The sequence below is a fragment of the Vipera berus genome (genome assembly GCF_964194415.1).
Source record: "Vipera berus genome assembly, chromosome: 12".
Lineage (NCBI taxonomy): Eukaryota > Metazoa > Chordata > Lepidosauria > Squamata > Viperidae > Vipera > Vipera berus.
This window is the reverse complement of record NC_138215.1, coordinates 8,952,951-8,980,565: the sequence shown is the minus strand read 5'-3', so window position 1 is coordinate 8,980,565 and position 27,615 is coordinate 8,952,951. Positions and strand designations below refer to the sequence as shown.

Genomic DNA, 27,615 nt, shown 5'->3' with positions numbered 1-27,615 from the left:
TTGCCTCCAGAAATTGTGGGTGCTCCATCCCTGGGAGTTTTTAAGAAGAGGCTACACAGTCACTTATCTGAGATGGTATAGGTTCTCCTGCTTAAGTTGGGGGAGGGGGGAGACCTCCAAGCTCTATTCTATTATTATAATTATCCTCTCTTGTCTTGCATTCAAGAAAGTTTTCGAGCAAATCAGCCAGCATTCACCACTGGTTGGAACTATCTGCTTCTGTATAAGTAATCCTCGACTTTCAACCATTTGTTTAGTAACTGTTCAAAGCTACAAGGCTAGTGGAAAAACCGGCTTACAATTTGTTCTTCACATTTACAACCAATATAGCATCTCCATGGTCTCTTGACCAAAATTTGGATGCTTGGCAACTGGCATGTATTTTTGACGATTGCAGCGTTCCGGGGTTACTTTATCATCTTTTGCGACTTTCTGACAAGCAAAGTCAATAGGGAAGCCAGATTCATTTAGCAGCCATGTTACTAACTTTATAACTGCGACGAATCACTTTCCAACTGTAGCAAGAAAGGTGGTAAAAATGGGACAAAGCTTACTTAACAACTGTCTCGCTTAGCAATGGAAATTTTGGGCTTATAAGGGTTAGGATTGCTTGTTCTGAGATAAGGAGATCTACAAGGTGGGGTCCCCATAAAGGAGCTGTGGAGAAACTTCAAAATATGTCAGGAAAGTTCAGAGCTTTCTGTCTGTCTGTCATGTTTCTCCATGGATTGTTCTCCAGTAAAATAATAATAATAATAATAATAATAATAATAATAATAATAATAATAATAATAATAATAATAATAATAACAACAACAACAACAACAACAACAACAACAAAACAACAACAATAATAATAATAATAATAATAATAATGATAATAATAATAATAATAATAATAATAAATATATGATGAAACGTGTAACAGTGATACCCATTGTCATCGGCGCACCAGGAACTATGTCCAAAAACTTTGCAAAATACATCAAGAAATTGCAGCTTCTGCAATAACTCCAGCAAAGCTACAAAAAACTGCGCTACTCGGAACATCTTACATTTTAAGGAGATACCTAGTTGGTACCTAGGATGCTGGCAGCAACCCGTGTCAACCATTAGTGCCAGTCAATTTGAGTGTTCAGTTGACTGAGAGTCATGTTTTATGAATAAAAGTTTTATAATAATAATAATAATAATAATAATAATAATAATAATAATAATAATGTATCAGAAAATTACTTGGAGATTCTCTGCCCGCAACTCCAAGTTAGCCCCTTGTACTAATATGCCCAAGATGTGAGGTTAATCCCTGTCTGCTGGTGGGCAGTGAAGGAGGTTATCAGATAAATTGATAAAAAGATACAGCTTTAAGGATCTATGGAGATTCTCAGTCATCCAGGTCAGAGTTTTCTCAAAGGTGTTTTTCAAAAGGCAACTGGATTGTTTTGTCCTTGAGGAGGAAGAAGAAGAAGAAGAAGAAGAAGAAGAAGAAGAAGAAGAAGAAGAAGAAGAAGAAGAAGAAGAAGAAGAAGAAGAAGAAGAAGAGGAGGAGGAGGAGGAGGAGGAGGAGGAGGAGGAGGAGGAGGAGGAGGAGGAGGAGGAGGAGGAGGAGGAGGAGGAGGAGGAGGAGGAGGAGGAGGAGGAGGACATTTCGCTTCTCATCCAAGAAACTTCATCGGTCCCAACCGAATGGTGGGGGCGATCCCACCGCCCCTCATTACATCGCCCTCACCATCCTGCCAGAACCGATGAAGCTTCTTGGATGAGAAGTGAAACATCTTCTTCCTGGAGGGAAAAGCAGTTCAGTTTCCTTCTGGAAAAGCAGCTTTGAGACAGCTTCAAGAATCAAACCATCCCCTAAGGAAGAGATAACGGGCTTTTAGCCCTACGCTTTCTGAAGTGGCTTTAGGATGGTCCTGCTGGACCAGTGGCTTTGCAGACAAAGGATTGGGGGGAGCTGTTATCTTCTGAGTAAATGCTGTGGAAGGGGAGATGTCAACAGCTGGTAGCAGAGAAGTGTTAACTTAAGCCTTTTGCTGTGAAAGACGGTAGGCCTGGCCTTTGGGGATGGGGAGGAACGAAGGACATGACGCTAAAAGGAAAAATTTCAAAAACATGTGTTCTTTCTGAGAAAATAAAAAGAAGCTATGGAGAAGAAGCTCAAAACACAGCTAGTCCTCAACTTAACGGCCACAACTGAGCCACCGTCTGCTCAGCCAGGCTGTGCTTAAGTGAGTTTCGCCCCATTTGACAACCTGGCTTGCCCCAGTTTTTGAGTGAATCGCTGCAATTGTTAAGTTGGTGACACAGTTGTTGTTCAGTGAATCCAGCTAATCTGCCAAGCACCCAAAAATGTGTGTGTGTGTGTGTGTGTGTGTCACATGATCCTGGAGAAGGAATTGTTGAAATTCACTTAACCACTGTCTTGCTTAGAAATGGAAAAGTTGGGCTTGGTTGTTGTCGTAAGTTGAGGACTTACCTGTAACCTACCTGGTTTCAAAAGAGGATGGAGAAGTTGGTGGAGATGGGCTATTTACTCAAAAGGGCCTCTTGACGCCTGCAAGGACAGCAGATACTCCTTTGCTGAATCTCTCCTCAACATAAGTGGGTAGGCTTAAGGAATTTAGATTGCAGCGTTCATGCAACACACTTGAGGCCATAAAATAACCATGAAAAAGGGAATTTAGACACCCGCTAAGCTGAAAAGAGGCAGGCAGATTTGCGCCCAGTATTTTATAAGAAACCAGAAAGTACATTTGTAAATGCAGAACAGTAGAAAAAAAAAATACGGTTGAGTGTAGTCCTCGATTTACGATCTCAATTGAGCCTAGAATTTACGTTGCTAAGTGAGAAATGTCAGTGGGGAAGCCAGATTCACTTAGCAGTCGTGTTACTGATTTAACAATTGCAGCGATTCCCTTGACCAACGTGGGTTGAAAGGTCATAAAATGGGGCAAGACTCACTCAACAGATTTCTCACTTAACAACATAAATTTTGAGCTCAATTGTGGTCGTAACCTGAGGACTACCTGTAGTTCTGTTGGCTCAACAGATACAGGGAGTCCTCAACTTGCAACCACAATTGAGCCCAAAATTTCTGTCGCTACGTGAGACAGTTGTTAGGTGAGTTTGGCCCCTTTTTATGACCTTCTTTGCCACAGTTGTTAAGGGAAACACTGCAGCTGCTAAGTTAGTTACATGGTTGTTAAGTGAATCTGGCTTCCTCATTCACTTTGTTTGTCAGAAGGTTGCAAAAGGATATCACGTGTCCCCAGGACACAGCAACAGTCGTAAGTCTAAACCAACTGCCAAGCATCCGAATTCTGATCACGTGATCCTGAGTGCAAGTGTGAAAAACAGCCCTGAGTCCCTTTCTTCAGTGCTATGGTATCATTGAACGGCCACTAAACAAACTGCTGTAAGTCAAGGATTACCTGTATATTTAAGTATAGCCTAATCTTAAGGGACGCGGTGGCTCAGTGGGTTAGGACGCTGAGCTTGTCGATGAGAAGGTCGGCAGTTTGGCGGGTCGAATCCCGAGTGCCGCGCAACGGAGTGAGCGCCTGTTACTCGTCCCAGCTTCTGCCAACCTAGCAGTTCGAAAGCACGTTAAAATGCAAGTAGAAAAATAGGGACCACTCCGGTGGGAAGGTAACAGCGTTCCGTGCGCCTTTGGCGTCTAGTCATGCCGGCCACATGACCACGGAGACGTCCTCGGACAAGCGCTGGCTCTTCGGCTTTGAAACGGAGATGAGCACCGGCCCCTAGAGTCGGAAACGACTAGCACGCATGTGCGGGGGAACCTTTACCTTTACCTAATCTTGTTCCTGAAATTCACTATTTATAAGATGTATGAACGGCTTCCCTCCAGAATGGCAGGCCATGTGCAAAATCAAAGTAACTACTCTGAATTAAGTAATCTTTCTATCTACACAGTGTCTTCTACATGGCTTTTAGTTTTACCATGCCTTGTTGATTGTGCTAAGTAGGTGAGATCAAAATACAGGTAGTCCTTGACTTATGACCATTGCTTGAACAACCGTTCAAAGTTAGGACAGCGCTGAAAAAAAGGGACTTAAACGGCTTGGTCCTGGCATGTATGACCACCGCAGCAAGCACGCAGTCATGTGATTAAAATTCAGGTGCTTGTCGGGCCAGCACCTATGGACGACGGTTGCAGCATCCCGAGACCAAAGGATTGCCCGTGACCTTTCAAGAGGATTCAGACAAGCCAAGTGGGAGAAGCTGGATTCTTTTCGCGAGCACAGCAAAACAGATTGCAAAATTGGACGCAAGTTACTTAATGGCCTCATCATTGCTTAGCATTGGACAAAGGACGGTGTTCCTGTCCGTAAGTCAAACGCTACCTATCGTCAAGGTGGCAGCACGGGTACATCCTCAGAGCCCCCCCCTTTCCTCTGCAGGTCAACACCCCTAATCTTCTGCCACCCTGCTTTTGAAGTACAGTGGTGTTTATCGGAGAGCTTTTTCTCTGAAGAAAGCAAAACAACTCCCTTGTAGAGTTGAGATAAATATCAGGAGTGCTCTATTTTCCATAGCAAACACGGAGACTAAAGATTTTGGGAAGAGCTGCAGATTCAGGAGGCTTGAGATGGGAAGAACGTGGATGCTCCAGAGTTTGAGGAAAGCAGGTGAGTTGCTGGGCAGACGAGTGATCCAGACTGGTATTACTGGCTAGAAAAATCAAGTGGCTTTCGAGACCTGGAAGAGAATCTGCAGATCTGATGTGCGTGGGCAGGATTTTGGAGAGGAGAAGCTTTAGAAACCAGAGTAATTGGAAGGGTTGCAAAATTAGGGCTGGGAAGGGAAATTGACCACTCCACTGGGGTTAGTTGCCCGGCAACAGAACTTATCATTCTCATCTCTGTAATAAATGCAGCGGGCCCTTTTCCTTTTAGGATGGTTGGAAATTGCTTGTAAAATGTTTTTAAACTTTTTCTGCAACCTGCAATTGTCAAATTTTGTAATTACGAGGGCAAACCCACAACACAGCTCTTCTTTTGCCTTTGTTTCTCTTTTAATCACCTGCCGTAATCATCCTGGATACTTGAGCGAGTCTTTACTCACTCACATTTATTACAAGGGTGGTGTCTCTCTCTCTCTCTGTGTGTGTGTGTTTGTGTATATGTGTTTTACCACAGAAGTAGGTAAGTCCCAGACCAGTTTCAAGGAGATGGCAAGTTCAGAATGAGATCCAAGTTTGTTAGGCTGGCAGTGAACGGGAACGCCATCTGGTCTAGACAAAAGGACGAGGGGTGACATAATATCAGTGTTCCAATATTTGAGGGGCTGCCACAAAGAAGAGGGGGTCAACCTATTCTCCAAAGCACCAGGGGGGAGGATAAGAAGCACTGGATGGAAACTAATCAAGGAGAGAACCAATCTAGAACTAAGGAGAAATTTCTTGACAGTTAAAACAATCAGCGGAATGGCTTGCTTTCAGAACTTGTGGATGCTTTGTTTAAAGATGAGACTGGACAGCCACTTGTGTCAAATGACATAGAAATTTCCATTTCTAAGTAAGTCAATTGTTATTTGAGTTATGCCCAATTTTACAATATTTTTTTGCCATGAATGAATCACTGTAATTAAGTGGATCTCATCTCATTAAATGAATCTATCTTCTCCCATTGATTCTACTCATCAGAAGCTGGCTGGGAAAATCAAATAGCAACCCGAGGACATTGCAACCTGTTGTAAATAAATGCCAGTTGCAAAAACATCCCAATTTTGATGATGTGTCCATGGTTGTTAAGTGTGAGGACCCTTCGCAAGCCACTTTTTCCAGTGCTGTTGTAACCTGACATGATTGTTCAATGAATGGTTGTAAGTCAAGGACTATCCTGTAGTTTGTTTGATTTTTGAAGAATTATTCCGATCAATAGGAATGGATTCAGAGAAGGACAGGGGAAAGGTCTTAATTTTAAAGCTGGTTTGTCAGGGGAGATGGAAAGGACTGGGCATATTTAGGCCTCAGAAATATAAAATTTGGAGCTAGCATCATGGTAGCAATTCAGTTAAGATCCATCAGTTCCATTTTACAATACAGGACATGGACCAATGGATTTAATTTGCAGGCAGATCAATTCCAACTGAAGATTAGAAGAAGAAAAGAAACTCTTCCTGATTGAGGAGGAACAGACCACAATTTGGAGTGTCACTGGACTCTCTTTAATGGATGTTTTCAAATAAAAGTTGGACACCCCTCTGTCAGAAGGCTTTAATATGGATGCCTTTACTGGCCAAAAGGGTGGCTGAGCAACTAAGGCAGGGGTCTTCAAACTTGGCCCTTTTATGACTTGTGGACTTCAACTCCCAAAATTCCTCAGCCAGCATGCCTGGCTGAGGAATTCTGGGAGTTGAAAGTCCACAAGACATAAAAGGGCCAAGTTTGAAGACCCCTGAACTAAGTGCTCCCTACCAAACGTGTGACGCTAGGAGCAGAGAAACAATTTAGAAGAAACTCATGGTCACTTTTGTAAGAATTCTGTGGGCAGGCTTAATTAGCCTATTAAAGAGCTAATGGTTGCATTTGAAGAAGGTGCAATTTGTAGGTTTTTTTTTTTACCTGGATTAGCTCCCCCCCCCAAACAAAAAAAAGTGGTGATGGTGGGGAACTTGGCAACTTAACTTTGTGGTTTATTGTGCAAATGCCCCAAAACATGCTGATGCAGGAACCAGACTGTGCACGCTCTGAAAGACGAGCAAGAAGGTTAGTCATTGTGTGAAGGATGTTTTCAGAGATTGGAGTCATGCAATGGAGATAGTTGGCACAGCTGATTAAGAAGAATAGCTGTCCTTGCACTGACATGAAACAAAGACGGCTATGGGACCACAGCCAAGGGGAGATGGGATCTCCATGTCCACAGCTCCTTGGAAGTAGCTGGAGCAATCCAAAATGGATCCACCCATCCATAAATAAATACATAACCACCTATCGTTTCTCTCTCCCGTTTCTCAAAACGTGTGTTCCGCTGTTTATGAAACCCATGGATTGAAGTGGCCTGTTTTCGGCTGTTGATTTCCACACCCTTTTCTGGAATTGACACCAGCGCCTGAGATGCAATGAGACTTTGGCAGGCACTCCGTTGTGTGTTCAAGTTGTATTTAGAGATATGTGCCCAGGGCTCTTTGCTGTAGGCCTTTGGGCTTGCGTATGCGAGAGGCCCAGCAAGCAACAAGTTGTGTGTTGCATGATCCAAGCAACGCTTGAGTTCCAACCAGGAAACTTTCCGTGCCAGTAATTTCTTTTTTTTAAAAAAAAAATTGCAGCGTGCAGAGTCCTGTGAGAATACCTGGAACAGGGCTGGCTCACCTGGGCGTCCTGATTGATATGCAAGTGCTTGGAGGAGCCTGTGCACACCTGTGTGAGAAATAAGGTTTTGTTTAGCCCCGAAGGGAATAGCATGCAGCTTGGGGGAGTGGAAAGGGGGCATAGGCACTCTCTGTTTTCCAGCCCCCCCCCTTCTCTCTTCTCCTTCACATCATGCTTGCTGCAAAACGGTCACCTTGGAGAGGGATTTTAATTCCCTCCCCCCACAAAAAAGAGCCCCGAAGTCTTTGAAAGTTCATTTTAATAAATCATATGCAGCCCCCCCCCCCCCGTTTTTTTAAAAAAAGATTTGCCTGTTTTGAGTTTGCCTGTACCAATAAACGGCTTGCTGGGAGCTTTTCAAAGGAAAATCACAGTGTTCGTGATGAAAAAAATATACATATTGAAAAGGAGGACATGATTTTCTATATACAGGTAGTCCTTGATTTACGACCTCAATTGAGCCCAAAATTTCTGTCATTAAGCGAGACATTTTTAAAGTGCGGTTTGCCCCATTTTACGACCTTTCCTGTCATGATTGTTAAGGGAATCATCACAGTTGTTCAATTGGCAGCAAAGTCACTTTTTTCAGGGCTGTTCTTAAGTTTGAAGGGTCACTAAATGAACTGTCGTAAGTTGAGGACTACCTGTATTGGCGTGTGCAGCTGATGGGCCCTTGTTTTTGTGATGCACAAATGATGGAAACGGAGGGATTGCAATCACTTGGGCAAAGTCTGTTGCAAAAGCTGGGCCAGGTTTATGAATTTATGTTCTGCTGTACATCTGGGTCTGCATGACGCTTCCTTATGGGGGGGGGGTTGGGGGGGTGAGGGTCAAAAGCTGCTCAGAAAAAAACCACAAAGTCGGAACAGTCCAAATCCATCCGTTCCCCACCCCCAATCAGAAAAAGAATGATTTGCCAGGCATTCAGAATCTTTCTTAAACTTTCTGGAATGTCTGTCTTCCGATTTCAGCTGCTTTCCATTCTTCTTCTAGCCCTCAGGCATTGGTGTGGGGGGTGAGTAGAGCCTTGGGGCGGGGGGGGGGGGAAAGAGAAATTACTTATATGTGTGTCCCTGAGGGAGAGCCTTGTCTGGGTCTACGGTAGAGAGGAAGACCGCATTTATCGTGTTGCTTGTTTTGCAGCCCTTTCTCCAAAGACGGCGGCTTTCCTTCTTGCAAATGCCCGCTCCTCCTATTTCTCCAGGCAATTCCTTTCTGCCCAGTTTTGCTGCCTGGCTTGTCAAGTTGTGTCCTGGGTGGCAGGTGGGGAAAGAAATACTTTCATCATTTCTGAAGCTTATCCATTTCTTCATCCATTTCTTGCCTGGAAACTCTGTGGTTTTGGAAACGGGTCACCCTAAATCAGGGTTAGGCAACCTTGGGGGTCCTCAGGAGGAAACTCCTAACACTGAAGGTCATCGAGAAGTGGTTGAAGGATTTTTTTTCTTTCTTTCTTTCCTCTGGAAAGAAAATTTGAAAAAGCGGTCCAATCCAATTTCTGGGCCTGAAAAATTGGGTGGAGAATTGAGGTGTGCTTGACTTAACCGTTGGACCCATGTATGCAGCTTCACACAAACACACCCCCTTGCCTTCTGTCATCAGTTTATTAATACAGAATTCTGTTTGTATTCCATGCCTGCAAAACTTTGAACTGGCGTAATTCACATTTCTTCATGGTTCCTCTCACAGACCCAAAGGGGTCTGTGCTTTGTCTGTCACGCCAGGATCATGGTGTTTTTGCTCAGATCAACACAGTTGATTGTTTTCTTCATCCAACCTTAAAACAACAGTACAGATTCCCTGTCAAGGGATTGGGGGGTGGCTGCCATAAATTTAAGTGGCTTTAATTGGATTTAAGAGATTCACACACACACTCTGACCCCCACCCCCACCCCCCAGAAGGAAAGACACCTCTGTGGGGATTAGTTGTGATGCAGAAATGTCCAGGTGCCTTTGAATATCAAAATGCTGCAATTCGCCGGGAAGACCTGGCTGATTTCCTGGAACGCTGAACTCTTTCCATTTCACTTTCAAATTAAACCAATCCCAAACAAACAAACAAACAAACACTCCTAGATACATTCATAGAGCTTGACTGGATTCACACAACCACCTAGGCTAGGCTGCCATCAGTTTGTGGTTCACTTGTGGTTCAACATATTGTGCCCACCCAGCCTTGTCTTACTTACTTCGTTGGGTGAGCCAGGCATGGTGTTAAGCTGTAAAATAGCAAATTTGGGTGTCTCTGTATACATAAATATAAAAGTCGTGCTTTACAGACCCGTGTTTCACGTAGTGTGTGAACTTGACCTTTTGCTTCTGAACACCGGTGTCGAGACTTGGATGGGTCACACTGTTAACGCATTGCCTCTGAACATGTGGAGGGTGTCTTTGCATTCTCTCTGCATTTTGGGTCTGGTTGTGGGAGTCCGCTAGATGTCCTGTCCATACCAGAAGAAGTTGTGAGAAATTGCTTGGTCCAGTCACTCCGTCTCTACCAGCCCAGAATCCCAACTCAGTCTGGCTTCTTACCACCTCTGTGATTTTTGTCGCTGTTATTTGTTGTTATTCAGTCGCCAAGTCATGCCCAACCCTCCATAACCCCATGGGACACAACACACCAGTTTTCTCTCTCCATCGTTTACTATCTGCGAGAATCTGCCCAAACTTATATTCAGGGCATTGGTGACACCATCTCACCATCTCATCTTCTGCCATCCCCTTCTCCTTTTGCTTTTCATCTTCCCCAGCATCAGAGTCTCTTCTCATTTGGTGGCCCAAGTTGTCCTAGGCATAAAATCTCCATTTTAGGAACGTTGGCTCTTTTGTCCTCCATTCCCACCTCTTCTCCTAGCCTCGCCATCGAAACTTGATCCGATTCCTTTGCTCAAGGTGGGAAAATTTATGGGTCTATTTGCTTCTTTCCTCTTCTTCCTTCCCCCCCCCTCTTTGCTAGAGACCCTAGCCCATGGGTCAGCAACCTGAAACAGTGAAAGAGCCACTCGGAACCGGTTCCCTCACAAAAGGAAAAACTGGGAGCCGCAAAAAAATGTGTGCGCATGCGCGTACATGCATGCATGCGCAGAACAGGGTTTGACTGAAGAGTGGAGCCAAGGCAAGATATGCACCTACCCTGCATATTTGAATTGATTGGTTGAACTTTTTTAGTCCCACTTTTTTGGGGGGGACTGCACATGGCAGAAGACTGAGAGCCAGAGGAGACGGCTGAAAGAGCCGCATGCAGCTCCGGAGCCGCGGGTTGCAGACCTGTGCCCTAGCCGGTCAGCTTCCATTGTCTCCAGTTTTTCAGAGCTGCTGTTTCAGGGGGTCTTTGCCCCCATTTGCAATTCTCCCTTAGTTTTCCGGATTTACAGGACCTCTGCCCTCCCCCCCAACCCCCACCCCACTCCTTTTGTGCTGCCATAGGGGGTGAGATCAAGAAATTAAAAGACGCTTGCTCCTTGGGAGGAAAGCCATGGCAAATCTAGACAGCACACTAAAAAGCAGAGACATCACCCTGTCAACAAAAGTGCGTATAGTCAAGGCTATGGTCTTCCCAGTTGCAATGTGTGGCTGTGAAAGTTGGACTATAAGAAAGGCTGAGCGCCAAAGAATTGAAGCCTTTGAACTGTGGTGCTGGAGAAGACTCCTGCGAGTCCCTTGGACTGCATGGCGATCAAACCGGTCAGTCCTAGAGGAGATCAACCCTGACTGCTCTTTAGAAGGCCAGATTCTGAAGTGGAAACTCAAATACTTTGGCCACCTAATGAGAAGGAAAGACTCATTGGAGAAGAGCCTAATGCTGGGAAAGGTTGAGGGCAAGAGAAGAAGAAGGGGACGACAGAGAATGAGGTGGCTGGATGGAGTCACTGAAGCAGTAGGTGTGAGCCTAAATGGACTCCAGAAGATGGTAGAGGACAGGAAGGCCTGGAGGAACGTTGTCCATAGGGTCGCGATGGGTTGGACACGACTTCGCAACTAACAACAACAGGGGGTGGGATGCTCAGTTCTTCTTCTGCTATTCCCAGGTCAAAGGTCTGAATGGCTCCTAAAAAGCAGAGTCTTAGCCTAGAATGGGCAGAATGGGGGAGAGGTGGACTCATTTTTTCCAGCTCTGACCCCCTGTTCAAAGGCAGGTGATATCTAGGCAGATCAGATAATTTCTACAGGAACCATCTTCTGCAGAATTGAAATCCAGCCACCCCTCATACTGTAGCAGAATTTTGTGCTGCTGCAATGAGAATCAGGTAAAACCGGCTAAACAACTGAACACCCTTGTTTTTAAATCTATATTTTGCTCAGTTATTTTCTGATAAATTTTTAGAGGGCATACCTCTAAAAGACCTTCGCTCTTTTCGCCGTGACCTGAAGACTTGGCTATTTGAACTTGCCGGCCTGGACTGAGGGACTGGGATTTTAGATTTTAAATTTTAAATTTTAGAACGTGTTTTATTGTTTAGGGCTACTTGGTTTAATTTATTTTAATTTTGTGTATTATGTGTTGTATATAGTGTTTTAATTGCCCTGTACACCGCCCCGAGTCCTTCGAGAGAGGGGTGGTATATAAATCCAAATAATAATAAAAAGAAATAAATAATTTTTTAGTTTGATTACATGAGTTGTATTATTGTTAGATAAATAAAACACGGTATTATTGCAATAAGGGTGTTTAGAGTATACCGCTTCTGATTTCTTTCGCAGTTGCTAATATATAATTGCACCCTCTTTCTCTCTGTTGATCCTGATTGCAATTGCTATCTTTTATCTCTCTTTTTACCATTTGATGTTGTTGGTCTTTGACTGAATAAATACATTTCAAATTTCAAATGCAGGTGTGATGACACACACCCACACCCACACACCCACACACCGAGGGTGGATTTGAGCTGTTAAAACTCCCTAGTGGTTTGGCTGATGATGTTTATCAGACATAAGCCACAGTCAACGTGTTGGCACAACGTGTTGCAAAACTAATTTGCGCTGTTGCCATAATGTACTGCTAAAAAAATTATCTTCTTTTTTTGAAGAGATGGGCTGGTTATAAGAGAAAGGACCACGTCTCTGTCTGCACTTAACCTGTGGGGTGAACTCAGCCACCTCTGAAGGCTGGTGGTGGCCATGATGCTTGGGGGCAAAGGAAAGCCACAGCTTAGGTGCAATTGTGCTGTTTGGGCATTCAACCTCTAACGAACAAGCTTCAGTGGTGCAGCTAACTGTTTCCAGCCCCCTTCACTCTTGCCCCCTCTCCCCTTGCTGTGGAGACTGGGGTGTATAAAATTTGGGGGTATGCGTGCCACGTGTCAATAGGGACGCGGTGGCTCAGTGGGTTAGGACGCTGAGCTTGTCGATCGGAAGGTCGGCAGTTTGGCGGGTCGAATCCCGAGTGCCGCGTAACAGTGAGTGCCTGTTACTCATCCCAGCTTCTGCCAACCTAGCAGTTCGAAAGCACGTAAAAATGCAAGTAGAAAAATAGGGACCACTACGGTGGGAAGGTAACAGCGTTCCATGCGCCTTTGGCGTCTAGTCATGCCAGCCATATGACCACGGAGACGTCCTCGGACAAGCGCTGGCTCTTCGGCTTTGAAACGGAGATGAGCACCGGCCCCTAGAGTCGGAAACGACTAGCACGCATGTGCGGGGGAACCTTTACTTTTACCTTAGTGCCACGTGTCAACAATTCTCACCCGAAAAAATAGAACAGAAATGGGGCTAGTGGAATGCAGAAATGTCTGGGTATGGCTGGGTCAAAAAAACCCAAGATGGCAGCAGCAATAGTGTGGTTGAGGCTCCGTCCTCTATAAATATTGATTGCACAATGACACCTGTCTACCTGTGGTGGCGTATGTCCAGGATGTCTTAGCTTTGTAAAAGGAAGGTTACGGATACTCTGTGGTCCAAGGAATATACTGCGTGGAGAAAACATGAAATTCTGTGACTTGCCTGGGCATTGTGTACTGAGGATGTTTGTCTAATGTTTCTTGGCTTTCCCTCCTTTTTGGCTGCAGCATTTCGTCTGGTTTTGCTGATGGTTATCCCCTGGCCACCCCAGACAAACGTGCTTAGCCAGCTTGCAAGATCTCAGCAAAGATCGTCCATCCAATGTAGGCTGACTGTGATTGATGCAAATAATAATAATAATCCAAAAAGGTGCAATATGATTTTTTTTTGCTGTGAGTGTAGGTGTCTTGTGAACTCAGGGGCTTACTAAACAGACTCCTTTGCATGTGAATGGAGATGCAGCTACTGTTCAGTTAGCTACTTTGAAATACAGCATTTGGTGCCAATGTGAGCAGATTGTTGGGATCAACCAAAGGGACTAGAATCTGGCTGCTTTTAAAAGAATGAAATGAACAGGAACTGCAATGCTCAAGGTTGGTTTTTTCTCCCCCTTCCCTACATCGTGTTCTGTATGAGTTTTGTTTTTAATTGGCACGTGTGTGCAAAATTGCATCCTGTATATAAACACTTCTGCTTTGCTTGCAAATAAGAGGCAGTTATTTGGGGAAACTCTGGGCCTAGGGCAGACTTTGCCTCCCCCACCTCCTGAAGTTTCTTTTCCCCCCTTTTTGTATTAATTTTCCAAGCAGCAGACACAAAGCAAGCCTGCTCCTATGCTAAGTCATCCGTGGCTGGGACCCAAATGCATTTCGGAGTCGATGGAAAATGGATTATGCAGAATTGAACAAACAGAGTTTTCTTGGCTACTGTTCAAATGAGTTCCTCCAGAGCTCTGCCAGGGCTGCCTGTTGTCAGAAATATTTTGGCTAGGATTAATTTTTTTTTGGGGGGGGGAGTGTGTGCAGGGGGAGCTCATTGCTAGGGAGGGAAATGCAGGGTGCTTTTTCCAGCAAGATCTCAGGATGGGATGCTCCGGATAAAGCTTTTGGATTTATTAAACCCCCCCCCCAAAGGGTTGAACAAATACCAAAGCAATTTTTTTTTTGCCTCTCCATTAAAATGGGGATATTTCAAAAAGTGGAAAATCGCTGTAGCTGATTGTGCAAGAGATCTGTCCTTCCAAAGAGGCACCATATCTCTCATTTGCACTCCCCAATTTGGTGAGGTTGCAAGTAGACGGGCTTAACAATTTGACGGGACTGCAGACAATCCTTGACTTACAACAGATTGTTTTGTGACTGCTGGAAGTTACAGCGGGACTGAAAAAAAAAGGGACTGTGGACCATTTGTCACACTTACGACCATTGCAGCATCCCCAGGGTCGTGGGATCAAAATTCGGATGCTTGGCCACTGACTCATACTTATGACGGTTGCAGTGTCCCGGGGTCACCTGATCCCCTTTTGCGACCTTCTGACAAGCAAAGTCAAGGGGGAAGCTAGATACACTTCACAACCATGTTACCTATTTAACAAACGCGGTGATTCAGGCAACAACCGTGGCACGAATGATCGTAAAATGGGGCAAAATTCACTTAACAAATGTCTCAGCAATAGACAGTTTGGGCTCATAAGTCCAGGACTACCTGTATAAATTTGTCTGAGTAGAGAACTTTCCTTTTGGGAGAACCTTAGAGAGTCACAGGGACGCGGTGGCTCAGTGGGTTAAGACGCTGAGCTTGTCGATCAGAAGGTCGGCAGTTTGGCAGGTCGAATCCTGAGTGCCGCGTAGCAGAGTGAGCGCCTGTTACTCGTCCCAGCTTCTGCCAACCTAGCAGTTTGAAAGCACGTAAAAAATGCAAGTAGAAAAATAGGGACCACTCCGGTGGGAAGGTAACAGCGTTCCGTGCACCTTTGGTGTCTAGTCATGCTGGCCACATGACCACGGAGACGTCCTTGGACAAGCGCTGGCTCTTCGGCCTTGAAATGGAGATGAGCACCGGCCCCTAGAGTTGGAAACGACTAGCATGCATGTGCGGGGGAACCTTTACCTTTACCTTAGAGAGTCACACTTGGTTGAGGGACAGATGATCGGATGTTTCGGGCATAAGATTCCAATCGGAAGCTGCAGTGGAGAAAATAAATTTAACAATAAATTTCCCCTCCCCCAGTTTTTTGGATATGACTGGGTTCAAACCCAGTTTATCTCTTTGCCCAGTGCCATCAGACCCAACTTGACCTTCCTTTTCTTTGGTCATTCGGGTTTTTCCCCACGTAGAATTGGAGGTATCAGGGCGATGTTTTGACGAAATCTCATCCATCATCCTCAGGCTGGTGGCTTCAGCTTCGTTCTTCTGGGAGAAGTGTGTGGTAGTGGCTGTTTTTTCTTCTTTTTAAAACTGCCCTGTATGCATACGCACACACACATATATATATAAGTTTGCATCCATTCATTAGATAGAGACCTTCTCATCTGAAATATTTGTTTATATAGTAGATTTTTCTTGTTAAATAAGCATGACAAAGTTTATAACTATTTGCAGGCCGATTAGGTAAAGGGAGGAAAATTGATAAAGGTTTTTTTTATTATTATTATTATTTTTTCAGCATCCAGCCAGGGTGGATTTTTTAATATATATTTAATGTTGGAAGTTTAGGTCATTTTCTTTTCTTTTTTCCCCTTTTTTTAAAAAATGTACTTTTTTCTTTTGCTATTGCTGTTACTGTCAGATGTATGGGTTTTTTTCTGGTGTTTTTTTTTCTGTTTTGTATTTTATTCCCATTGATAAGACATCATAAATATGTATATTTGTTTGCATATTCGTCACTGGACAAATACTTATAAGTCAAGGACTACCTGTACACTGCAATATTAGCCATTGAACTTGACATAACCAGGTCTGATGCTGCTTTGTGTTTTTTTCAAGCTGGGCCAAGAACAGCTAGAGGCTCTTCCTTGCAGTGGTAATTCTAAACCATTCCCCAAGCTTGCCTTAACTTCTGGTTTTTGTTCTCTGGCCTAAGATTCGTCTTGTTGAATTTTGACAAGCCAGCTGTCATCAGAGATTTCCTTGCGTGGCTCTTTGGCTTTCATGCTCTTTTCCTCCCGAATCCTTGTCCAAATTTTTTCCTGCAAGCAATGTGATCTTTGCTTCTTGCTCTCCGGCCAAAATGCCTGAGTGAGAAGAGCAAGTTGTGCTAGGAAAAGATACCGAATGCAATCCAACAACAGCTGCAGAGGCTGTCAGCCAGAAAAAGCTCAGCGTTGCTCTGTGTCCAAATCTTTACTCAGTGGGGGTGGGTGGGGCAGGGGCAGGAAGTTAGGAAAGGAAGGGAGATGATCCTGGCTCTTAACCTGAGCTCTTGTCCAATTATGGTTTCTAAGGATAGCATCCCACAACGTGCTCGACAGGCTTATCTCATCAGCGCATTCCCTGAGTTCACCCAACCCATTGAGTCACAACCTGAGTGGGCTGGATTCGCACCACCCTCCAAAAAACACCCCAAAGCTGGAAACACAGTTTAGCAGGTGGTGGATACAAACGGAACTGCTTGGTTTTGTAACCGACCTGGTTAAACATGTTGTGTGAAATAAGATGCATTTGGTTCCGTGACTGTGAACTGTTGGACATATTTGCTTTGATTCCTTGAACGGTTTTCTTTCCGTGGGGTTTCCAAGAGAATAAACTTGCAGCACCATAAGATCATTTGTGATTGATCGGTAGATGGTTATCCCTGGAATCCAAAAAGTAAGTGAATATTGCATCCAGTTTTGGTCGCCGCAATATTAAAAAAAGAGAAAATGTTGAGACTCTAGAAAGAGTGCACAGAAAAGCACCAAAGATGATTAGGGGGCTGAAGGCTAAAGCTTATGAAGAACGGTTATAGGAATTGGGTTTGTCTAATCTGATGAGAAGAAGGACCAGGGGTGTCCATGATAGCAGTGTGCCAATATATAAGGGGATGCCCAGGGCTTTTTTTGTAAAAGAAAAAGGTGCTGGAACTCACACATGTCATACAACCTGCCTTGCCTACCCTACAAGGTTCCATCCAAAAAAGGTGCCGGAACTCCGTTCTGAGCGTTCAATGACAAAGAAAAAGCCCTGGGGATGCCACAAGGAAGAGGGGGGGGGGGGTCAACCTATTTTCCAAAGCACCGGAAGGCAAGAAAAGAAGCAATGCATGGAAAGTAATCAAGGAGAAAACCAATCTAGAACTAAAGAGAAATTTCCAGACAGTGAGAACAATTCATCAGTGGAACTCCTTGCCTCCAGAAGTTGTGGGTGCTCCATCACTGGCGGTTTTTCAGAAGAGACTGGACAAGCATTTGTCTGAAATGGTAGGGGGTCTCCTACTTGGACAGGGGATTGGATCAGATGACCCCCCCCCAGCTCTGTTATTCTGTTAAATTATGCTGCCCCCAAGTTGGGTCACTTAGCAGAGGACCAGCCGGTGCAAAGAGAAGGTTTATATCAGGAATTATTAAGTTCTTTAAAGAACAACACAGCTCCAGATAGCAAATGCTTCACAGTGCTTTACAGCCCTCTCTAAGCAGTCAGCTATTGCTCTCAACTATCTGGGTCCTCATGACTAGCTGTCTAGATGACTAAATGGTTACTTGTTGCAGGAAAAGTTCTTGGCTTCCAAGAATCATCTCTTGTGGCAACATGAAAAGGACTCTAGGTATGGTCTGGCGGGACCACACCAGATTTCCTAGCTGGGGATCCGAAGAATTGTGGACCCAACACAATTGCATGCCTAGAACCTGATGCAACCTGGGCACCAGAGGGTTTCATTGTCTGCAACATTGAGAAAAGGACATGGTTTTTGTTCTGTTTTGATCTCTTTCCCGCTCACGTAGAACCGAGGTATACTCCCTTGTATGTTTGCTGAGTTTATGCCTGACACCTGCCTTTGGAAATTTGGCCTTATATGGAGAGATGAGTGAAATGGCAAAGCATATTATGTATTCATTCCTTCAGCTGAAATCTGTAAAATCCATAGAGCGATATCTCCCCCTATGGGCCTTGTGCAGTCTCTGATTCTTCTCTACTCGTCCCCATCACCTCCCCTACCTAGTTTGAGCAGAGAAACGATTTAATTTCCCCCCCCCCATCAAACCTGCAAGCTCATTAAAAAAAGAACAGCCGAGTCCGGGATTCTGTGATAGTCTTTCACAGCATTCACTTGCAAACCCAACAATTTTAGTGAGTTTCCATTTTGCTTCTTGGAGCTTGGTCTAGCATTTAGGGATGGGATTGTACGCGTTTGACCGAGAAAATTACGGTAGTTTGTTTAACGCTGAGGGCTTTGCACGAACTCAATAACTTGGTTATTCCAGGTAACAGGTGAAATGTACTGTATGAACACAGTCTATAAGTGCCTTCTTGCAGAGAAAAGGACAGTCTTTCCATTCATGAAGGATTGGTTTTCAATTTCAACTTGTGACAGGGGCTGCCACAAAGAAGGGGGGGGTCAACTTATTTTCCAAAGCACCAGAGGGCAGGAGAAAAAACAGTGGATGGAAACGTATCAAGGAGAGAAGCAACCTGGAATTAAAGGAGGAATTTCCTGATAGGGAGAACAATTAATCAGTGGAACAACCTGCCTCCAGAAGCTGTGGATGCTCCAACATTGGAAATTTTTAAGAAGAGACTGGACAGCCATTTGTCTGGTATAGGGTTTCCTGCCTGAGCAGGGAGGTTGGACTAGATGACCTCCAAGGTACCTTCCAACTTTGTTGTTGTTGTTGTTATTCCTGAGTTCTCAGGAGTGGCCGCTGGTTGAAAAATTCTGGCAATTGGAGTTGCACATCTGGAAGGACACCCAGGTTGTGAAAGGCTAAAGCAGGCCATGTTTCTTCATCATTAATGTCAAATCTAACTGACTCATTTTTCAGCAGGGCTAGGTGAAATCTTAACAACGTGAAAGCAATTTAGTTAGATCACTGTCTGAATCAAATCAACAAGCAATTCACTGTATGCATTTGGAGGTTTTCAAATCTGGTCAAAGATTTGCTAGATATTTTACCCCACCGAAGCTTCTCTTGAGTGCAGTCTTCAAATGGATTACTGTAACATATTCTCAAATCAAAGGTCAATTTCAAATCAAACCATCTGGTAAAATCTTATAACAGAGTTAATCTGGAGCTTTGGTGATTAGCATTCTCATGTTCTCCAAGTCTTCCTCCACCCCACCCACCCAATCCTAACAGTGAGCTTAGAAATGTTGGTATTGAATTAGTGGTGGGATTCAAATAACTGAACAACTAGTTCTCTTATTGGATGCAGGCCTCGGCCTCCGAGGCCTAGAATGGACTTCTGGAAATGGCATCCATGCACTTCCGCACGGGCTGTTCTAGGCCTGGGAGGCCTCCTCCCAGCCACCAAGGCCCAGAACAGACTTCCGGAAGTGGCATCCATGCACTCCCAGTGGGCCATTCTAGGCCTGGGAGTTCTCTTCCAGGCCTCCGAGGCCTAGAGTGGACTTCTGGAAGCAGTGTTCATTCAGCTGGTTCTCTGAAGTCAGCAAAATTTAGCTACCGGTTCTACTGAACCGATGCAAACCGGCTGAATCCCACCACTGTATGGAATGCATGTGATCAGCTGCTGCATTTCATCCTTTCCCAAAATAAAGTAGCTTTCAAGGAAGCTAAAATGATTGGTGACCCTAACGAGCATCCCTTTTGGAGCAGAAGTGGAGATACTTGGACAAGCCAGCTGAAGGTCCCAGAGACCAAATCTTTTCTCTGGTTACTGCTCAGACCAGCTGACATGGTTGAATGGGATCTAGATTCTGGGTGGATCAAAATTTGGCAAATACAGATAGTCCTCAACGTACGACCACAATTGAGCCCAACATTTATTTTGCTAAACGAGACATTTGTGAAGTGAATCTTGCTCCATTTTACGACCTCTCTTGCCACATTTTTTAAGCGAATCGTCGCAGTCATTGAGTTAGTAACAGTCATTAAGTTGTTCAGTGAACCCGACTTCCTCCTTGACTTTGCTTGTCAGAAAGTTGTAAAAGGGGATCACGTGACCCCGGGACATTGCAACCGTCATAAATATGAGTCAGTTGCCAAGTGTCTGAATTTTGATAATGTGACCCTGGAGAAGCTGCAACTGTCGTAAGTGTGAAAAACAGTCATAAGTCCCTTTTCTCTATGCTGTTTTAACTTTGAATGGTCTCTAAATGAACTGTTGTAAATGAATAATGACCTGTATATGTATACGTAGATTAGAGTCCCCAACCTCTGGTCCATGGACTGGGACCAGGCCATGGCATCTCAGAAACCGGGCTGTGCAAAGAAGCAAAACCCCTCTGTGGGATGTAGGCAGTACATGAAACCATGCCCCTTCCAGTCCACAGACAAACCTCTCTCCACGCCCCCTGGTGTCCAAAAGGTTGGTGGGTGCTGGACTAGGAAGCCTCACTCGACACTTCCAAAAGGTGTGTTCTTCTCTCTCTCCCTCTCTCTTAGCAATGTCTCCCTGCAAGATCATGAAGTGCAACTCGGAATTTTTGGCTGCAACCTCTGGGACGCAGCCGCCGGCCCCGGAGGACGCTCCTGAGTTCTGCACCGCCCTGCGCGCCTATGCCCTCTGCACCCACCACACGGCACGCACCTGCCGGGGAGACCTCTTCTACCACTCCGCAGTCCATGGCATCGACGATCTCATGACCCAACACAACTGCTCCAAAGATGGGCCCACCTCTCAGCCTCGCCTCCCCCCACTGCCCCGGGGCGACAGCCAGGAGCGCTCGGACAGCCCTGAGAGCTGCCATTACGAACGTAGCTTCCACAAGCACTCCTTGCGCCCCAACTACACCCACTGCGGGCTGTTTGGAGACCCCCACCTGCGGACGTTTTCAGACAGCTTCCAGACATGCAAAATCCAAGGGGCCTGGCCGCTCATTGACAACAGCTACCTGAATGTGCAGGTCACCAACACTCCTGTCTTGCCCGGCTCCCTGGCAACGGCCACCACCAAGGTAGGAATGTCCCTGCAGCGTAGCGTGGCTTGGGGAATCTGCCCCCTGGTGGGCGTTTTGGGAAAGCTGCTTTCTTCCCTTCTCACCCAAGTTGGGTTTCTATGAGTACAAGTGGGCTTTGGGTTCCAGTTGTTTGCTTGCTTGCCTGCGTACGTATGCAGGTGTCCCTATTTACAGGTAGTCCTCGACTTACACCACAATTGAACCCAAAATTTATGTCACTAAGTGTGACATTTGTTGTGCCCCATTTTATGACCTTTTTTGCCCCAGTTGTTAAGTTAGTAACATGGTTGTTCGGTGAAACTGGCTTCCTCGTTGACTTTGCTAATCAGAAAGTCACAAAAGGGGATCATGTGACTTCAGAACAGTGCAAAAATGTGAGCCAGTTGCCAAACGTCTGGAGTTTGGTTATGGGGCTGCAGGATGCTGCAGCGGTTGTAAGTGTGAAAAACGATTTTAAGTCACTTTTCCAGTGCCATTGTAATTTTGAACAGTCACTAAATGAACTGTTGTAAGTCGAGGGTTATCTGTTACCTGTATTTGAATAATAATAATAATAATAATAATAATAATAATAATAATAATAATAATAATAATAATAATAATAATAATAATAATAATAATAATATAGAATAATATAATAATAGAAATAGAATGACTGTGGCAAAGGCAAGCAAGGGTAGTACCAATAGTAATAGGTGCCTTAGGTGCAATCCCAAAATGACTGGAGCACCACTTGGACACCATTGGCATTGACAAATTCGCCATTAGTCAATTGCAAAAGGCTTTTAGCCAATAAATTATTCTCTTTTAAAATGTCCTTTTTTGGACATTTTGGGCTGAATTTTGGGCTGAATTAAGATTCAATTAGATCAGGGGCAGGCATACTTGGCTCTTTTATGACTCGTGGACTTCAACTCCCAGAATTCCTGAGCCAGCCATGCTGGCTCAGGAATTCTGGGAGTTGAAATCCACGAGTCATAAAAGAGCCAAGGTTGCCTACCCCTGAACTAGCTCAATATTTCAGTCTATGTCATTCAGAAATCCCTTTTGTCATATTTCTGTGCGAAGTACTTAAAAATAACTTTGAACATATGCTTCGTTGATATATTCTTTTCAGCTAAGAAAGCTCTTATAAAATTTGGAAAAGTCAGTTTGAAAGATAACTATTGTCCAGAGCTATTTTGGGACCAGTGCAGCCTTCGAGCTGTTCCACAAGCTACTGAAGTTAGCAATATATTTGTTCAGATTTTGTGAATTAAAAGGGTTCCAAGTGTTGCTTGGAATTTTGGGGAGAGATTCTTAGCTGGAACTCACCTTGCGTTTCGTCTGCCTTTCTTACATAGGGATATTTTTATAACTGAAAACATAAGTAGGAATAAAGTAGAATGAAGAGTCAAATATATTGCCCTTTAAAGGGTATCCAAAATTTCCAGTTGGCGTCTCCCAGTTCAATGGCATCATCAAATTATTGATCATATCCCTAAGCTAAGCATTAAAAATATTTTAGGACAATTAGCAGAAGAGAGAAATTGAGCATCCAGGTTTGATGCCACAAACATGGATGAGTTATGAACAGATCTAAACCATCTTGCCAAAGTCAATAACCTTTTGCCTTCTGATCCCTCCAGCTCACTATCATTTTCAAGAGCTTCCAGGAGTGTGTGGATCAAAAGGTGTACCAGGCAGAGATGGATGAACTCCCAGCAGCCTTTGCTGATGGCTCCAAGAATGGCGGTGACAAACATGGTGCCAACAGCCTGAAGATCACCGAGAAAGTCTCCGGCCAACACATTGAGATCCAGGCCAAATACATTGGCACCACCATCGTAGTGAGGCAAGTGGGCCGCTACCTCACTTTTGCCGCCCGGATGCCAGAGGAGGTCGTGAAAGCTGTGGAGGACGGAGACAACCAGGGCCTCTATCTCTGCCTCCGGGGTTGTCCACTCAACCAACAGCTGGACTTCCATGCTTTCCCTTCCACCCCAAAGGCTACTGAAAATCGTCCTCACCGAAAAGGTACAAACCCATCTTCTTCACCAGAGGTCTTCACCTATGAATCAGCCACCATCAAATGCAAAGAGAAACTTCCAGTTGAGGACTTATATTTCCAGTCCTGTGTCTTTGACCTCTTGACCACTGGTGACGTCAACTTTACCCTGGCTGCTTATTATGCTTTTGAAGATGTCAAGATGCTCCACTCGAACAAAGACAAGCTTCATCTGTTTGAAAGGACACGAGACTTGGAGTCGGGGGGTACGGCCACCTCTATGTTTTCCATGGCTCTGTTTCTTTCGCTCTTGGCGTTCCTGTACTTGAATCAAAGTCCATCCCTTTTCTTGTAGACTGGCCATAGACACACACCTGGTTGAGTTGGGAAACTGAGGAACATTATTAAGGTTTGGGGCAGGTGTGAAACTGAAGCAACCAGTGATTGTGTTGTGTTGACCCAGCTATGTCTGGAAAACAAGGCATCGAATGACTGCATCTTGCTGTCAACAAAAGCTTCCTCCATGTGGAAGGGTTGCCAGGGGACTAGAGGTCACATCAGCCACCTTCCTTCTTCCTCCGGTTGCTACGGATGATGGAGAGCTCTCGCTTCTCACTTTTCCTTGAACACCCTTTTCCCTGACAAAGGCGTTTGTATGATAGTGTTTGGAGAGGCAACCAGAAGTGTTGCTTCTGGACTGCGCAAATTGTGGCTTGGAAACAACAGAAGACTGTTCAAAGAGTCCTTAAGTGGGCAGGCATGGGCAGAGTTCCACGGCATCCTGCTCATGGAAAAAGAGTTTGTGGGGTTGCATCCTCGTGCATGGGAGCCCGCTGATGCACCCCTCTCTCCAATCTGGCTTGGGCAGCTGCTGGCAGCTGCTGTTGGGTGGGTGGGGGTGTGTCGGTGGTATTTCCCTCGGCTTCCAGAGGGATGGTGCCTGGGAACCGGTCTGCAAGGTTTTGATTGTCCCCTTGTCCATCCTCTGGGCAGACACCACCCCTACAAACTCATTTCCTTCCTGGCTGCTCCAGTTTGGTGTCCTTTGCAGAAAACGGCTTCCTTTTGCTTTAGCAAAAAAAATCAACCGGGGAGGAGTGGGTGGGGTTGACCTGGTTTCATGGGCAATGTGAGCAGATTGTGTTCCAACTCTTGGGCATGGTTCGAGAACCACAGTGCTTGCCCTGCTTTCAGACCCGTTGTCCACTCCTGTTCTGGTACATAGGCAAATAAGCTAGGGAACTAGGCCAGTATTACGCCAGTCCGTGCCACCTCTAGGCGCAAAGCTTCTGGTTTACATAAGGCTCAAGTCTTTCATTTTGGAAAACAAACCATGCCAATCCATAGGAGAGCTGGGACGTTGTTTTCAGCTGTGTCGGTTTTCGGATCACAGTTGCACCTTCTTCCCCAGTGACTTCTTCCTTCCTGCTTCTGCAGTGGGCATCATGAGCTGTTCCGGTCACTCCCCCTGCTGCGAAGGTTGCCAGCTGAATTGGTGGTATTACTGTACCATTTGGGTCTTGTGTTAACTTCAGGAAGCTCACTCCAAATTGACCAGCCAATTTAAGCCCAAAAAAATTGGGCTGTACGTTTCCCAGAAGACGGATAGGCCTCAAAAAACAATGTCACTGTTTTATTGGAGGCAGGAAGGTGGAGAAGGAAGGTCTGTCTCAGTATTTTAGAAACACCAGTTTACAAGATGGACCCTCTTTACATTTGACTCCCCGTATTTTTCTTTGTACAATACCTGAGCTAAGGTATCTCTGAAATGTTCTGTTGGGTTGAGGTCAAGGTGCCAGATGAGAAGTCTCCCATTCTAAAACTTATCCTGATCCCTTTCTATTTTGAATATATACCATGGTGGGTGTTTCCCCATCCTTGGGAAGGGGATGCATTGTGTGGGTTGGTTCGCTATATACATTGACAGCATGCCAGTTTTAGGGAAACTTTTGAAAGTGAGCTCAACCTGCTCCTAAATTGTGAGTCCTATCTAACCACAACTCCAGGATATCCAGATATACACAAAGCCTTGTTTTTCTATACTTTAAGCATGAACATCTGTCTGATCATCTGCCGGCTCATATTTTATCTTTTTTGTACATACAGTAAGTTGAACGCATACTAAATCTCACATACGGTCATTTTGCCATTCTAGGCCCTTCTGTTTTTTGAACTTCTTGGAGGAATCAAACACTTATTTGTACCAAGAACAATCCAAGTCCATTTGCCCCATTCTCATTGTCGAGCTCTCTCCTTTTCATCCCAGTTTCACCGTGGGTAATACCCATTCAATAAAGAGACACAACGGTGTAGCCACTGGATGCAGATATTTGCTTGTTGTGATACATAGAGTGTTGTGTTGGCCTAGCGTGAGTGAGCAAAGAGATGGGATTCCCCAGCTACCTTCCTAAAATATATAAAGGAACAATTTTATTACTTCTCTTCATGATCGGTTCATCAGGGGACGTGGTTGTCTTCTCTGTTTGGTTTATATCAGTCTCATAAAAACAAATTGGGTTCACTCAGAGAGGGTCGCAGGAGAGACAGGGTGTTGTCTTCCCACATTTTCAGATGTTTAGAAGCTCACGTCAAGATGGATATCTCTGTGTGCCTACATTTAGCTAAAAAGTACCTTGAGCAAACAGTGATGCGATTTTGCTAAAATGGTAGGTCAGAACGTCTATCAAGTCGTGTTAATGGTTCATCCCACAGTATTGTCTCCACCAGGATGCTCACACCTTCCACCTTTTAAAGTTGTAACTGTCATTGCTCTAAGAGTAATTGCAAACTTGTAATCTAGACGGACCTTCTCCAACTTGCTGTAGGTGTTCAAAAGAAGCTAGAATGACACACATCCATCACAATATAATTGCATCTGTAATGAAATCAAAACAAAGGCAACATTCTGGCATTATTAGGACTGCTAACAAATGGCTGTGCAAAGAGGTGTTTTTCCACCGTGGCCTTTTTGACTGTAGGTTGGACATCCCGATAGATTTGGAGAAGAAAGATAGGAAATCTGACTCTGTACTAGTTCAACGGATGTCCCAGGTTGGCTGCCATAATTTTCATTTAATTGCAGGGCTTGGTGGTACTGGATTGGGGGGGGCATGCTGTCCACACAGCACCTGGTTGCCAGGTTTTATCACCATTGACCCTTTTTAGATAGAATTTTAGGCAACTCTGGCTTGGAGTTAAAATCCTAGATGGTAGATGGTAGATCACAGGGATGAATGACTGTGGGGACTGAAGATCAGCTTGCCTTCACAATTCACGTATGCTTAGATAAACCATGCCACCCGTTTCCATTCAATTCTGAAACAACCCATTAGCACGTTAGTCATCCAGTTTTTTCAAGACTTCTCCAAATTTCCATCATTATCTCTTGCGGCTTTTTCCGAGCTCTGTCAGAAGAAATGCAGTGCAATTTTTTTTTAATGGTTTGCCCAAGTGGCGTTTAGGGAACTGGATAAGCCATATGTGGAAATCTTTGGACGGCTTTATACAGCAATGGAAACCCGAGTTTCCAGAGACTTAATGTTTGCCATGAAGGTGAGAGCCTGCCCCTCACATGAAATTTTTCTCAAAAATGGTTTGCCTCATAGCCTTCCCCCAGCCCAGATGCTTCTAGCCATGCTAACTACAACTCCTATAATCCCCAACCAATGATGTCACTACAAGAGGAGGGGGATATTAATGGAAATTAACTGGCCACTATCAAAATGATAGGGTTGTGCTTTTTTTTTAGCATTTCCTAAATCAAAATTCTTGAAAACTGTACAATTTTACAAATTGGGAGGTTTTTCTTAACCATTTTTTCTTCATTCCCTTCAATTTATTTCTCTATGGTGAGCTCTAAAACCATTGCCCAGGTGTTGGGATATTCTTTCTTAAACCTCTACTTATTAACAAAGCACTTTATTTTTTATTACGTTCAGCCAAATTTTGGCTTCTGAGTGAAGTCAGCCTCTGAAGACCCAACAGGCTCAAACCGAAAATCTGAATAAAGACGGGGAAAGCGCATAACAAGCACACTGACTCCCTTTCCAGTTTATTGCATGTGTGTGGAAATTGTATGGGGTGTTGTGATGTAAATACTGTAAATTATTTATTGATTTTAAAAAAAACACAAATAAATTTCTTTTTCTTCCCAATAACGCAGCCGTGCATTTCTGTTGATGCAATCTTTAGGACGGAAAAAAAAAGGCATGAACCGGATCACGTGTGTGTTGGTTGAGTGAGCTACTTCACTGTTAAAGCCAGCTCACCTTGCTGCCAAAATAATTACCAACTTCAGAAAACCAAAGATCAATAAAAAAAAAAGTGTCATTAGCTTTTGGTTAGAATAGATTTTCCAAAGTACTGGACGCTTTTCAGAGAAGAGATCAATTTGACGTCAGAAGCAAAAAGAAAAAAATAGATCCAGAAAATGTCAAGCAATGTGAAAAAGGGAGGTGAAGA

General features: G+C 44.5%; 1 protein-coding gene and 1 long non-coding RNA gene across 3 annotated transcripts in view; one reads left to right on the top strand and one right to left on the bottom strand.

Annotated features, from left to right (window-relative positions):
- Window positions 1–27,301, top strand: part of RGMA (repulsive guidance molecule BMP co-receptor a) — a 33,981-nt gene extending 6,680 nt beyond the window's left edge. Inside the window, exons 2-3 of the mRNA XM_081336969.1 lie at window positions 20,653–21,164; window positions 22,796–27,301. Coding sequence (XP_081193095.1) covers window positions 20,653–21,164; window positions 22,796–23,509 — 1,226 coding nt within the window. The 3' untranslated portion in view covers window positions 23,510–27,301. The remainder of the gene's footprint in view (window positions 1–20,652; window positions 21,165–22,795) is intronic.
- Window positions 6,662–16,838, bottom strand: LOC308673353. 2 transcript variants are annotated; one of them, XR_014027630.1, is made up of 4 exons: window positions 16,739–16,838; window positions 15,409–16,344; window positions 15,227–15,294; window positions 6,662–7,381 (listed from the first exon to the last, which is right to left on the bottom strand). It is a non-coding gene; the product is annotated as an uncharacterized lncRNA (long non-coding RNA). The 2 variants fall into 2 exon arrangements; XR_014027631.1 differs by lacking the exon at window positions 16,739–16,838 and having other exon boundaries at window positions 15,409–16,722.
- Window positions 27,302–27,615: the final 314 nt, after the last annotated feature.